This window comes from Apiospora aurea (assembly GCF_038362705.1).
Source record: "Apiospora aurea strain CBS 24483 chromosome Unknown utg000005l_segment0_segment0, whole genome shotgun sequence".
Lineage (NCBI taxonomy): Eukaryota > Fungi > Ascomycota > Sordariomycetes > Amphisphaeriales > Apiosporaceae > Apiospora > Apiospora aurea.
Window position 1 is genome coordinate 1,372,708 of NW_027117392.1, and position 12,943 is coordinate 1,385,650.

Below are 12,943 nucleotides of genomic sequence, written 5' to 3' on the forward strand. Positions count from 1 at the left end.
ACTGGAGGCTGCGTCAATATAACGGCTTTTGGCTGGCAAGCCGCCTCCGACGCGCGCCTGATTGGCAGAAAGCCGTCAGCTCGAGAAAACCCGAGTATGTACGTAAACATAGGGCGTGGGAAGGCTGGGTTCCCGTCCGACCCGGAATAAGTCAGCAATCGACTCTTGCTTACTTGATCGCGCCTGTTATGTCTATGGCTCTCAAGGGCTCGTACTATGGTAACAGGCAGGCAAGTTGCAAGTGCCTCTGTATGCAGCGTAATTCTTTGACGAAGGATAACAACGTGGGAAAACATCCATATAGCATGCTCTGGAATAAGGGTAACCTCTACCAGACCATGGGCAGTAGAGCCTTAGGGGCAAGTGGTGAAAGGAACCATCATGGGGCTCAAACCCAACTGCTGCCCAGTATTTACATGCGGCAACAAACAGACTAAAGCTTGCTGGGGAGTGTCAGCCATTCCATCCTACCAAACAGTCCAGATATTCGCATACAGCTTCCGCTAGAACTACGGAGTTGTTGGCCGGTGGTCTTCTCACGGCCAAACAACGTCACCACTGCGCCACTCGACGATGGACGAAATAGTTTACCACCATACTGAGTATTACCAGCTCAAGTATCGATCCTGTTCGGATCCCTGGAGAAGAATTTATCTAGAGATAGATTACCCAGTTTATGCAGCCGCACCCGTCAGAGTGTTTGTTCGCTCGATTGGCTCAGACAGCGAAAGAGTATGGGAACAGATGTAAGGGACCTCGCTGGGGTGATGAAGTAACTAAGGGAAGAGGAACCAGGGGGGAGGGACAGCGTATTAGAAGTGAAGGTCCTGTAAGCATATATCACATTTACCATGTGCCCAGACGACAGTGCGGACAGCAGTGGTACACAAGGGAAACACTCATATGGTCGAAAACCACGATAGGACCCAGGGGGCCAGTTAAGACCCATGTGGCAGCCTGGTAGCTTCTTTACTAGTTCCGATGTATCAGCAAAAAGGATTGGTCCATCGAGCAGTCTCAAGGTAGCGATAACTACTTCACTTATATAGACGCACCCATCAACTTGGTTTCGGCTCAACAGAGGCTCTAAGATGGCTTACATGCCCTGCCCCATTTCTCATTAGTCCAACTCTTTCAAGCGCCAGCATGCCGCTGTGCCAGTGGGTGGAAAACATGTTGGATGCTTGATATGGGAGATGACTATAAATATCTGGACCTAGACAGGTTGGTGATATTGCATGCACATGTTCAACTACAACTACAGGTGCTGAGTGCTCATACCGTGGACTCGGCCGTAGCGAACTGATACTTTGCTTCTGGTATCTATCATTGAGCCTGAACCCTTTCGAAGCAAGGGGGCATTGCATAGTTTATGCCATAAACACAAGGCGCCGAGTTTGATAACAGCCTCGTATTAGATCTGTTGCCGATGCGCATCTGGCCCATTGAGCCCTTCCACGAAGTAGACGTGAGCAGAGTGACACCTAACCCGGCGACGGAACCCCGCTACATCAAGTGGGATTATATGTGGAGGATGCTGCGCGTGCGGGAGCCGGCGGACGGAGCTGGAAATAGGCGTCTGTACTAGACCTCGTGGGGCCGAGGTTGATTGGGTTGAGCTCCGCAATGAATCGTCTCACTTATTCGGAGGAGCAATGTTTTGTTCAAGCATAAAGCTCACCATGCCCTACACGTTTTAGGCGGTGAAGAGTAGTTCACATCAAAGAGAGACTTCGTTCATCACGTATTTCCCTTGATAGCCCTTCACAAGCAAAGCAGAAGCAAAGCCATCCAACATGGCAACCGAAGATCTCCCCATCGTTCTATATCATTATGTCCACTCACCGTACGCGAGACGGGTTGTGTGGTATCTGAATCTCCGCAAGATCCCCTACACGGAATGTGTACGTAAACCCGGCCAGCCGAGTAACTCATGAGCACCTGACTAACCCTATCCCACGTAGCTCCAACCCCCGATCATGCCGCGCCCCGACGTCGCGCAGCTCGGGGTGGCGTACCGGCGTATCCCCCTCCTGGCCATCGGCCGGGACGTGTACCTGGACACGCGGCTGATCCTGCAGAAGCTCGAGGCGCTCCTCCCCGCGAGCGAGGCGCACCCGTCCCTGGCCGCGGCGTCCGACAACGCCGAGGGTAGGGCCCTCCACAGCGGCCTGCTCTCGGCCTGGACCAACGACGCCGGCGGCCTCTTCTGGAACGGCGTCCTCCTGATGCCCGCGGACCTCCCCGGCACCAACGACCCCAAGTTCCTCGCCGACCGCGCCGAGATGATGGGCCTGCCCCGCGACGCGCCCTCGCCCATCTCCAAGGAGGCGCGCGCCGCGCGCCGGCCCGAGGCCCTGTGCGAGGTGGCCGAGGCCATGCACCTGCTCGAGTCGACGCTCCTGGCCGGCAGCGGCAGCGGCCGGACCTGGCTGCTGGGGACGGAGCGCCCCACGCTCGTCGACATCGAGGCCGTCTTCGTCTTCGTCTGGCTCGCGGCCATGGGCGCGCTGCCCAAGGACACGATGGGCCCCGCGGTCTTCCCGCGGCTCTACGGCTGGATGGGGCGGTTCATCAAGACGGCCGAGGCAGCCGAGAAGGAGAACGGGGCGGCCAAGTCGGCCAGCGGCGACGAGGCGGCGAAGGCGATCTTCGGCTCGGCGTTCGCGGAGGCGGAGGGGGAGCGTGGACGGGAGCAACCCCATCGTCGTAGCGGAGGGGCTGAAGAAGGGCGACCTGGTCAAGGTGTGGCCCACGGACTCGGGCTCCGGCCACAAGGAGTCGGGCAAGCTGGTCAGCATGTCCCTCAGGGAGATCGTGGTCGAGGTCCAGGGGAAGGAGGGCAGTGTCCGGGTGCATGCGCCGAGGCATGGGTTCAAGGTGAAGAAGGATGTCGAGGCATCTTCCAACCTGTAGGGGAAAGGGTACAACTCAGGGTATCAAGTACATCACCATGTTCACAATCCATGTTTTAAGGTGCTTATGCTCCAGGCGAATGCCCGCCAAAGCAACCATTTCCGTACTGTGCTGTACACGAAGTAATTGAGGACTGTGAACAGCCCTGTTGGGAGCAACACAATCCCCGAGCTTTCTAATGCGAGGCAGACGATCATGGTCGAGTCTTCAGGTTTACCCCTGACGTTACCACTCCGCAAAAAGCTAGCTTCAACCATCTTACCGTTGTACGGTCAATTCAACGACGCCCAGCTGGTCGACCTCGTGATTATTTGAAGATTTCTTTATCGGAAAACCCGTGGTTGCAATTGGCTGAACTCGGGCATATCTTCCGAGTACTAGGCAGGTGCGGGATTCCAGTGAGTCGGTGGCTGCAACATGCCCCCTGAAGAGTAGTGGTCTGTCTCCTTGTCTGGCCCTTGAAAGAATCGATCTCTTGACTTCCAGATCAACTGAAACTCTTGCCGTAAATCGAATCGGATATGTGCTTCGTGATGGAATTATACATTTATATGCGCACACATTAATTGCCCTATAAGACAAAACCACAACCAAGCACCCCTTTTTTCTTAGCCCGGCCGGCGAATGAAGGTATACGAAGCCAAACGGGGGTTGCGACCACCGATGACTCTAATCAGCTATGCCGAATTGATTGTCTGTGCCAGGGGCTGATGGCTGTCCCTGACCCCTTGCATCAGCCCAAAAGTTTGCTTCGTTATATGACAGCGGGAGAGCACACGAATTGGGTACGGCTGTTGCCGACCCCTGGACCCATCCGGGGACAATGACAAGGCGTGCGATAGATTTGCGACACCAAAGACACAGCCACAGGTTTGTTTCGGGCGATTTCCCAGTCGATTACACGGCCCCTCATGTAACATGTATCCTATTTTACGAACATGTTGAAAAGAAAGGGGGGTTTTCAGGTAGGAAGCACCAACAGAATAGCAAGCCCGAGTTGCGCAAGCAGCGTAAGCACTATGCGCAGTATCGCATGACGTAGCAGTGAAATGAATCTTTGGGTAGCTGGGTATACTGGCCATCAACTACCATGACCAAACATATATTTGGACATGACTAAGAGCTGAGATCCCGAAGGCATAAAGACCCAAATAAGCACGTGCAGTACCTAGATAACAGATCCGGAACAAGTGGTACGGACGGACACGTTATCCTCGATGCGACGGGACACTCGTTACGGTAAAGAGGCAAACGGCAGGCGGCAGACGGGGATGATCGAGGTCCTTGATCAAGCGGCCCGGAGCACCAAAGCAGGGGATAGTGGCCGATATACCGTAAGGCTCTTCTCGCCGGGGTGCGTCGAGAGTCAGGTTTAGGTAATAATGTAACGAGAGCACAATTCGCATCTTCAGCCTCAGATCTTCGGGCACACAGCATCTAACATCTAACCGTGACTCGGATCGCGCTCAATGCTCAGCCAACGCGACGGGGGGATTATTAGTAAGAATACACCAAAGAGGCGCTCGGGGTGGCCTACATATGTACTCGCAACTTATCTCCGACGATAGTCGTAGGAATCAGTAAGGAAGCCACTTTTTCGCTTGGTGTCCGAATCTAAAATAGTGCATTCTCACCGGGGTCTGCCAGGCCATGTCGTATGACGCTCATGTCGCGTGTGATGCTGCAGTCCTCAACCTTAGTCCTGTACCTTTATGCCGATGGGAGGTCAAACTGCCTGGGACCACCATCGGAACTGTCGAGATACGCACCGCGAGCCTCGAGGGCAGCATCAACTTCGCAGCGGCTGGTTTGCTGGGCCACCTCCACCCAGCTGCATGCTTAGAAATCGCAAGACACCTTCAGGCACGCGTCGCTAGAATGGATGGAAAGGCCGGAAGCACGCAGCCGTCACAAGTTCACAACACGCTTCGAATGGGCGTTTTGGGTGGGGAAGGCACTAAAAGAGCAGCACACTATCAACTATGCACCCCATGCGTCATAATTGCTGGCAGCCACCGATGGTTACCCCTGCTGAAAAACACAACATGGGATGGTCATGACATAGCGCAGACACTAGCTGGAACCGTTGAGTTTTCTCTTTATTTCTCGTACTTGTTTCGGCTTGCCGAATATCTATGTATCTGCTCTTGAGATTCGATCTGGACAGGGGGAGAGAGAGAGAGAGAGAGAGCAAGAGAGCCTCGGTCTGGCCTGAAAGAATGGGCAATGCGACGGATGGACTAGTTCTCGAAGAACTAGGATCTGAGGGCTAGGCTTTCTTGTGCAGCGTCGATAAAAGTGATCAGCACAGCAGTTTCAAAGGAGCGGAATTAGAAATCAAAGATTCGTCAGACAAGCCGCGATGGTAGCAACGAAGCAGGGAGACACAGTCCATGCTAGCGGCCAGACACTGGGCGAGTGACTTGCGAGGCAGGGATCACAAAGAATGACGTAACTCTGGCGATATTATCCCCGACCACCCTGACATGGAAATTTTTCTGGCTCTCCCCCGACTGGCCCGTCTGATTGGACAGCAGGGCCTACGCGAGCGGGTTCCCTAAGAATGGCTCCCAGAAGTCCCAGAGAGAGCTGCAGAGTCCCAGGGGGTACGCTAACAGTACCGTATTGGCCATCAGTGATTACAGTAACTCACCTCTCCGAAGAAACCAAGCATGCGTGCGTCATGTGGAAATAACGGGCGACGGGCGTAAAAACCGAGCAGCAACAGCTAATGCGCAATTCTGGCTGCATATCAGACGTGAAACTGTAGAGGCGGGAAGGCACAAACAAACCGTTCGGCATGGTGTGGTCATCATCATATGTCGACTTGTGCTTGTGTCTCCGTTCTTACTTGTTATCGTTACAAACGACAGACACTCCATATCACAAACAGCCAGTAGCGTGACCTCTCCTTGGTTATGCCCAACATATGCAAGTGGTCTTTGCCAAGTCAAATCATCCACGCTGAACTTTACCCGCCGTTACGTTACTACCCAAGACGCGTGGGAAGGGATATACTGCAAAAGCAAGCGAGGCGTACATATGAAAGCGATTGTGAAGACGAGAAAGAAGAAAAAAAGATAGAAAAACGCTGGGCTTGGCACTGATCTCATTTGAGGAACAATAAGTGGATTGATCATTACAAACCTGAACGCTCGGGTCTGCCTCTCAATTTTGATGTTACCGGCTTGGCACGTCTGTCGCATTCCTCTTGGAGAGAGCCAGTCGCTCCTCTTCGTTGGCATCGTAGCATATATACTCGGGATATACACTATCTATTTGGGGCCTTCGAATGTATGAATTGCCACATATCGAGTCGAGTACCTACTAGGAAGTCAGTCCTTGGCTGCCGGTTCTCCAGCGGAGTCTGTCGAAACCCGCGGCTTCGGTTCGCGATAGCCCGCAAGAGACAGTCGTCTTGACTCTTGACGCTGGATCACTCGGGTCAATAACAGCTCTGCTACATACTAGCAATGCTCCCCACGGAGAGAGTTCAGCATCAGAACGCTCCGCATAGTCCCAATAGCCAAAGTCTGGATATACAGGAGGTTTTATCCCGGCGTAAAAACCACATAACATCTACATACAGTACCTACGGTAGACTCGTAAGCTTGTTCAGTGGCCCGACCCACTGGCTTGCTTGTCCGGTTGTTAGTGGTAGTGCATCCCTATGTAACCTAGGCAGTCGCCTGTTTCGGGCACAGTCCTGTGTTGATTTCTATCACGGTCCTCGCATCAAGATGGTTTAGACATATTTCATCTCAACGCAATGTCGACGACACCACTCGATCATTCTATGCAGAGAAGAGAGCCCCCAGATCAAGGAGCTGCTGCTAGCTCGCTAGATAGATCACGCTAGTAGAGTCGAGAGAGGAGAGTTGGACCTCGACTGGTTCGACCAGGCTGCGATTCTTGGAACTGGCCTGGCACCCATTTTAGACGGTGGCCGAGACGAGAGCCTCTGGAGACTGGCAGACTGGAGCGTGGCCGTAACAAGGCACGTTGGAGGGAATGAAAGAGTAGAAGGAGGAAGAAGAAGGGGAAAAAAGAGATTGGCCGGTCCAATGGCGGATCACGATCGCGCCCTCGAGCTCGCACTGTCTCGGTACTTGAGCACGTCTTTGACCCTGGTCCGGCCTGAAGCTGCGCCAATCAAAACGGGGCCCGCCTTGGCCACCATTTGGCTCCAAGCAGCTTTCGGGGGCTTTTACGTCTGCTGTGCCTACCTTTTTCCCAAAATTCACCCCTTATGTCACTTCTTCTCTCATGACCTCATCGCCAGCCAACTCAGACCTTCGATTCACGAACTACGAACCACCATCCGCAACCCAACCGTCCGTACCGTCCCGCGGAAAAAAGAGGACTGACTGCAGCCCGAGAACCAGCACCAAGCAGCATCCCATCATTCTCCCCCCCGATCCCAATCGAGGCCCCCAACAAGCCGAATAAGCCCCAAAAAGGAAGAAGGAGGCCGCAGAGGACGAGCAGTAACCACCGTTTTAGATCGTGCCTGTCCAATTTTTGATTGACTGCATCAAGAAGAAAAATCCGCCACTGCGGGAACTTCCCCTGGGCCGTCCTTGACTTGTCCTGTCTTGTTGCGTGTAACCTCCCCGAGCCTAGAGGTGGTTTGCTCTTTTCGCAGACTGCCTCCCAAGTGCGCTGCCAATTGCCCTTTGGTCTGCCTGTCTTGTTACATCATACTCCTTCTCCCGAGTCAAAAACACACAACCACCACCCAGTCCGCTCCATAAGACCACTCCGTCATCATGGCTGCCACTGAGACGAAAACGTCAGAGAAAACATCGCCAGGTGAGTTTACGTTATACTCTGTCGTGCGCACATTTACCTCGTTGCCTGCATGTACCCCAATTGCCTGCCTGTCCCTCCGCAGTAGTAGCCTATCTATCTATCCTATAGTCACGACGTCGTCGCCCCATCGTCGTCATTGGATCATCCGTCTCTCTACCTCGATGCACATCACCACTATTGACATCATCGCTAACTCACCTACCCTTTCGTCGCTTCAGTCACCAACGGCGACAAGAAGGCAAGCGACGCTGCTGCTAAGGCCGATCCTGCCAATGCTGAACCAGGCCAACCACTTGCACCACCACCGAAGCCCAGCGAGACAGGCGACAGCTACTTCAACAGCAATCTGAGCCTCGAGCCGAACCCCTTTGAGCAGTCCTTTGGCAACGGGGGAACCGTGGAGACGCCTGGAGGAACAAAGCTGCCCAGCGTGGCTGCCTTGACATCTCCGTCCTCGCTATTGCCAGGAGGCACAGGAGGAACACCGTTTAACTGGGGTGGAGGTTCTCTTAGGACGGGACCCCTCAGTCCGGCGATGCTCTCAGGTCCGACTGGTGATTATTTTGGCGATACTTCTCATACTCTGCGTGGCGGTTTTACGCCAAATGAAAGTTCTTTGCGCACCGGCTTAACACCCGGAGGAAGTGGTTCTATGTTTCCTGCCCCGAGTCCCAATTCTCAAGCTCTATACGCTCAGCTTGCGAGCGGAGGCGCGACCCCAAATACCCTGGACTTCCATCGAACTGCTATGAACGCAGCAGCAGCCAAGGCCCGCGAACAAAACCAAGCCCCCGTAACTTCTGCTCCGCAAGAAAATGAGCAACGGAGTGACTGTAAAGTCGGAAGCCAAAGCTGCCTTTGACCCCCACGACAACGACGCTGCCAACGGTCTTTTCATGCTCGCCCAAGGAGCCCAACAACGAGACGCCGCCCCAACAACAAACCAACAGCCGCAGCAACAGCAGCAGCAGCAGCAGCAAACGCAGCAACAACAGGCTCAACAGCAGCAGCAACAGTATCCTGTTGGTGGCACGCAGCCTAGTCACGCGCACCCGGCACCTGCCAACTCAGCCAGTACATCTCCACAGATGAATGGCAACGGGGCATCAGCATCGGCTCGGGGTGTGAGCGAAGCAGCAAGTGCCGTATCAGACGACGTCGAGTCTAGTCGGCCTGCGGCGCGGGGGTAAAAGGCAAGCGTGGCTCGAACGGTTCTGCTGTGACGACAAACGGGAGGCGGAAGGCTGAGGACGCACCCGCGAAGCAGCCTGCAAGTAAGAAGGCCAAGACTGCCCCCTCTCCTGAAATGGATGAGGACCACTCTTCTGATGAAGAGGGCGAAGATATGGATGGGCACGATGCCGATGGCAAGCCCAAGTCTAAGATGACTGACGAGGAGAAGCGAAAGAACTTCCTTGAGAGGAATCGGTATGAACCCCGTCCTTTTGCACACTCAGTTCATATATACTAACTCTCCCCCAGTGTTGCCGCTCTCAAGTGCCGTCAGCGCAAGAAGCAATGGCTGGCCAACCTCCAGAACAAGGTTGAGATGTTCAGCAGCGAGAACGACGCATTGACAGCTCAAATCTCGCAACTACGTGAGGAGGTTGTGAACCTTAAGACACTTCTGTTAGCACACAAGGACTGCCCCGTCACTCAGCAGCAAGGCCTACATGGTGCATTCATGCAACAGGCCATGGAGTCATACAATCCTCAGATGAATCCTTACGGCATGGCGGCCCCCATCCCGAACCAACCGGTCATGGCAGGTCAAGGGGTGCAAAGACGTTTTTCATAGGAGGAAGACGTCGCCCCATTCATTCAGGACCCTGACCTCCTGAACCCGAAGGCAGAAAGCAATGCTGATGAGTGATCAGTGACATGAGCCAAGATTAGGATATGGATTAGAAGAGCCTGGCTTGCCCGTGACGTCTCGGGTCACGGTGAGTTGGCTCGGTTCTTTCAAGGCTCCCGTAGCTTGCTACTGAGTACGGGGGCATTAATGGGTATGAAATTCTGAACGGCCCGGGGGTGCTTTGACCCTCGGGCCTGTAACAACATTCTTGAATTGACGAGAATGACTGGGAAGGCGTTTGGGTTCGGTGGCTGTACAGTAACAAAAGACAGCCGGAGGGTGGCATTATTGGGGCCTTGAGACAGCACCGGCTTCCTCGGGATAGCTTATTGCCATGGTTCCTCTGCGAGACATTGACAGACATGGCATATACATCAAAAGTGGTGTTTTGGAGTCGGGGGTTTGTTTGTATTGGTTTAATAGGCGTTGATAGGGGAAGAAGCGCTGTGGGGTTGCTGGTGTGCAGCGATTGCGCAGCCAGTTTCTCGATATTTTGACAAATACGCCGTTCTAGTTCGGAAGCTGAGATACGATGAGCATTGTTAAAAGGATAAGCAACAACAAATATAAGATGTTAAGAATTTTTTTCTATTTTGATGCACATGAAGAGACGACTGGCATTGGTGCAGGTCAGCCCGGGATGCCGTGACGATTTGAGTCGTTGACCTTGCGTTGCCTGCCTACATGTCTTGCCTGAGGAAGTGGCTAGGTAGATGCGAAGGGGAATTAGTTGACGATGGAATATTTGTAGTTGATCCATGGCCACCAAGGGACTAGGTAGATGATGTCGTTCCCATTCATGGCCTTGGCCTCCTCCGAAAGGTGATCGCGAAGTGGGGCCCACAACGAAGCAGAAGCGGCAGTTTGAACGTTGAGTGGCCCGTGCGTTTTTGGAGGTCCGCTGCGACTTCTCACTTCTCCAAAGTAAACATTGGAAAGACGCCTCGCAGCCTCACCTGTCAATTCGCGCCTCAATACCACCAGTCCCACCTTGGAACGACTCTACGACCCGGAGCAAACAGCAACATTAATACCAATGCACGCCGACATCCATGCCTTCGAACCAATCGACTGAGATACACCTCCGACACTTTGCCTAATTGACGACGCGACCGTTGCCTTTTTCGCGCGCGCCACAACCCACCACGCCCATTGGTCTCGAGGGGGACGCCGCATACCGGGGGATCGCGACTTGAGAGCTGCACCACCACGTCCACGCCGACGACGCCGACGACACCGACGTCGCCACCAGTGACGCGATTTCAGTCGACATACATGTTTTTTCCTTGGACTGAGCGACATTATCCTTATCCATGACGACGCTTGTGCAGACACGGCAGCCGCTACAAGTACTTAGCATGAGCAATCAGCCGGGCAAGCGACGCCGCAGCTCGCGCCTCGCCTGTACGTCGCGTCTTTTTCTTCATCCCATCGGTTTAGGCAAGAGAACAAGAGTCTTGGGAGGGATGGCTTGGCATGGGTGGGGGACATTTTCTGGAACTTGATGCTGACTTTACCGCTTTTGCAGCATACGACGAGCAAGATGGCGATTTTCTCTTTACGCGGGGGACGAAGAAGGTGAAGACGGCGCACCCGGAACCGATCCCTGAGGATGAAATAGCATCAATACCGGCTCCGGCGCCGAAGAAAGCCGGGCGGCCCAGGAAAACCAAGGCCCCCGTGGCCCCCGTGGCCCCTGTGGTGGAAGAGCCGAGTCCCGCCCCGCCCAGGAGAGTTTCTACGCGAAGGTCGAGCCAGCAAGCAGTCCATCTAGAAGCACTGGTTGCACCTCCAGTAGCACCGGCTACTACACGGTCTCAACGGAGCTCGCGGGGGCGGCCGCGGTCCCCCACACCACCACCTGAAAAGCCAGTGGAAGAACCGAGGGCGAAAGCTAGAAACGGAGTGACCAAGAAGACGAAGGCACGTGAAAAGCCGCCGCCGCTCCCACCCACGCCACCGCCAGCGGCACCGCCAGCGGCACCGCCGGCAAAAGCGACATCAACGCCGATGGAAGTCGATGGAGCGGAGGGCAGCGCGCATTCCAAGACCTCGGACACCAAGAAGATCGCACTACCCTTCAGCGATACGCCCATAATCAACCGCAACAAAGACATGCGAAGGAAAACGGGCGCACGGCGGAGCAGTCTGGGCATGCGTGGGCGGCGAGCCAGCTCTCTGATCGATAGTGGACACATCGCCATACCGCATCGTGAGGTCGCCCCGAGCGAGTTCTACAAGCATATCGAAGCTGAAGGGCTTAGCGAGCCACGGCGCATGAAACAGCTGTTGACTTGGTGCGGAGAACGCGCTCTCAGTAGCAAGCCGCCCTTGGGCAACCCGAATTCTAATGCTATTCTGGGTGCCCGGGCGATACAAGACCAGCTCCTGAAAGATTTCGGATCGAAATCGGAGTTCTCTGACTGGTTCACAAGGGAGGATGCTCCGCGGCCGCCGGCGATAGAGAAACCCAATCCCCGGAATATCGAGCACGAGGAGAAGATTGCGGAGTTGGAGGAAAGGATAAAACGGTACGTGATGATTCGCAGCCATAACAACCCTCCTACGATGTTTAGTCTAACACAAGGCACAGATTAAAAGCGGAAAAGAAGACATGGCAATCTCTAAAACAAGCTCCTCCGGAACTACCACCCCTTTTCCCACCGTCAGAAGCTTCATCCGAGCAGCAGCCGCCAGACCCGTCTCTGCTCGACGCGGAAGAAGCGCAGATACTGGCTTCCCTGACAGACACGACGACAAACTTTGCGAACCTGAGGATCCAGACGCAATCGCGGGTGCAAGCGCTTCAGGCCTCCTTGGAGTTCAAGGTGGACCACCTGGGCGACAGCATCCACAAAGTAGAGCAGCGAGTCAGCACGGCCGGGCGCGAGGCCGACCGGATACTGGCGCTCAGCGCAGCGCGGCTGAGGGAGCGCGAGCTGAGGGAGAAGACGGCCGCCGGCACCAAGGATATGCCCGTCATGGAAGTGCTGCGGAGTCTAGGTAGGATATTACCGGAAGCCGATGATGATGGCAGCTGATCGGATCGATCGATGGTTGGCATATGCCCATGAAAGGCATACACGCATGCCAACATTCACTTGGTCGGTCAGTCGGTCAGTCGGCCGGCTGCTTGGCTTCTCTGGGTAGGCGGTGGCAAATAGAAAGAGAAGAAAGCATTTGCACCCTCACACTCACACTACACACACGTTGGACTTGGCGTCATTTTTTTGTTGTTGTTTTTTTGTTTCTCTGGGAAAAGGCGAGGCTGCTGCAACCTTTTTGACTTGGAAGATACCACTTTTTGTTTTTCAACCCGAACTTGAAGAGAAGAACAAGCCTGATTAGGGAAGAGGGGAG

At 54.4% G+C, this 12,943-nt stretch overlaps 3 protein-coding genes across 3 annotated transcripts; all 3 read left to right on the top strand.

Moving 5' to 3' along the window:
• Positions 1–1,796: 1,796 nt before the first annotated feature.
• On the top strand, positions 1,797–2,916 carry PG986_006996 (uncharacterized protein; the record flags this gene model as incomplete). The annotated part of the gene is made up of 3 exons (XM_066843218.1): positions 1,797–1,904; positions 1,965–2,617; positions 2,679–2,916. 3 exons carry the CDS (start codon positions 1,797–1,799, stop codon positions 2,914–2,916), a joined length of 999 nt encoding a protein of 332 aa, XP_066699330.1.
• Positions 2,917–7,586: 4,670 nt separating this feature from the next.
• On the top strand, positions 7,587–9,526 carry PG986_006997 (uncharacterized protein; the record flags this gene model as incomplete). Its single annotated transcript, XM_066843219.1, is given in 5 exon segments — positions 7,587–7,728; positions 7,947–8,521; positions 8,541–8,852; positions 8,897–9,156; positions 9,211–9,526. The coding sequence occupies 5 exon segments, from the start codon at positions 7,686–7,688 to the stop codon at positions 9,524–9,526; spliced, it is 1,506 nt and encodes a 501-aa protein (XP_066699331.1). The 5' UTR covers positions 7,587–7,685.
• A 1,415-nt stretch (positions 9,527–10,941) lies between these two features.
• On the top strand, positions 10,942–12,624 carry PG986_006998 (Kinetochore protein mis13; the record flags this gene model as incomplete). Its single annotated transcript, XM_066843220.1, has 3 exons — positions 10,942–10,987; positions 11,112–12,114; positions 12,177–12,624. The coding sequence occupies 3 exons, from the start codon at positions 10,942–10,944 to the stop codon at positions 12,622–12,624; spliced, it is 1,497 nt and encodes a 498-aa protein (XP_066699332.1).
• Between the last annotated feature and the right edge of the window lie 319 nt (positions 12,625–12,943).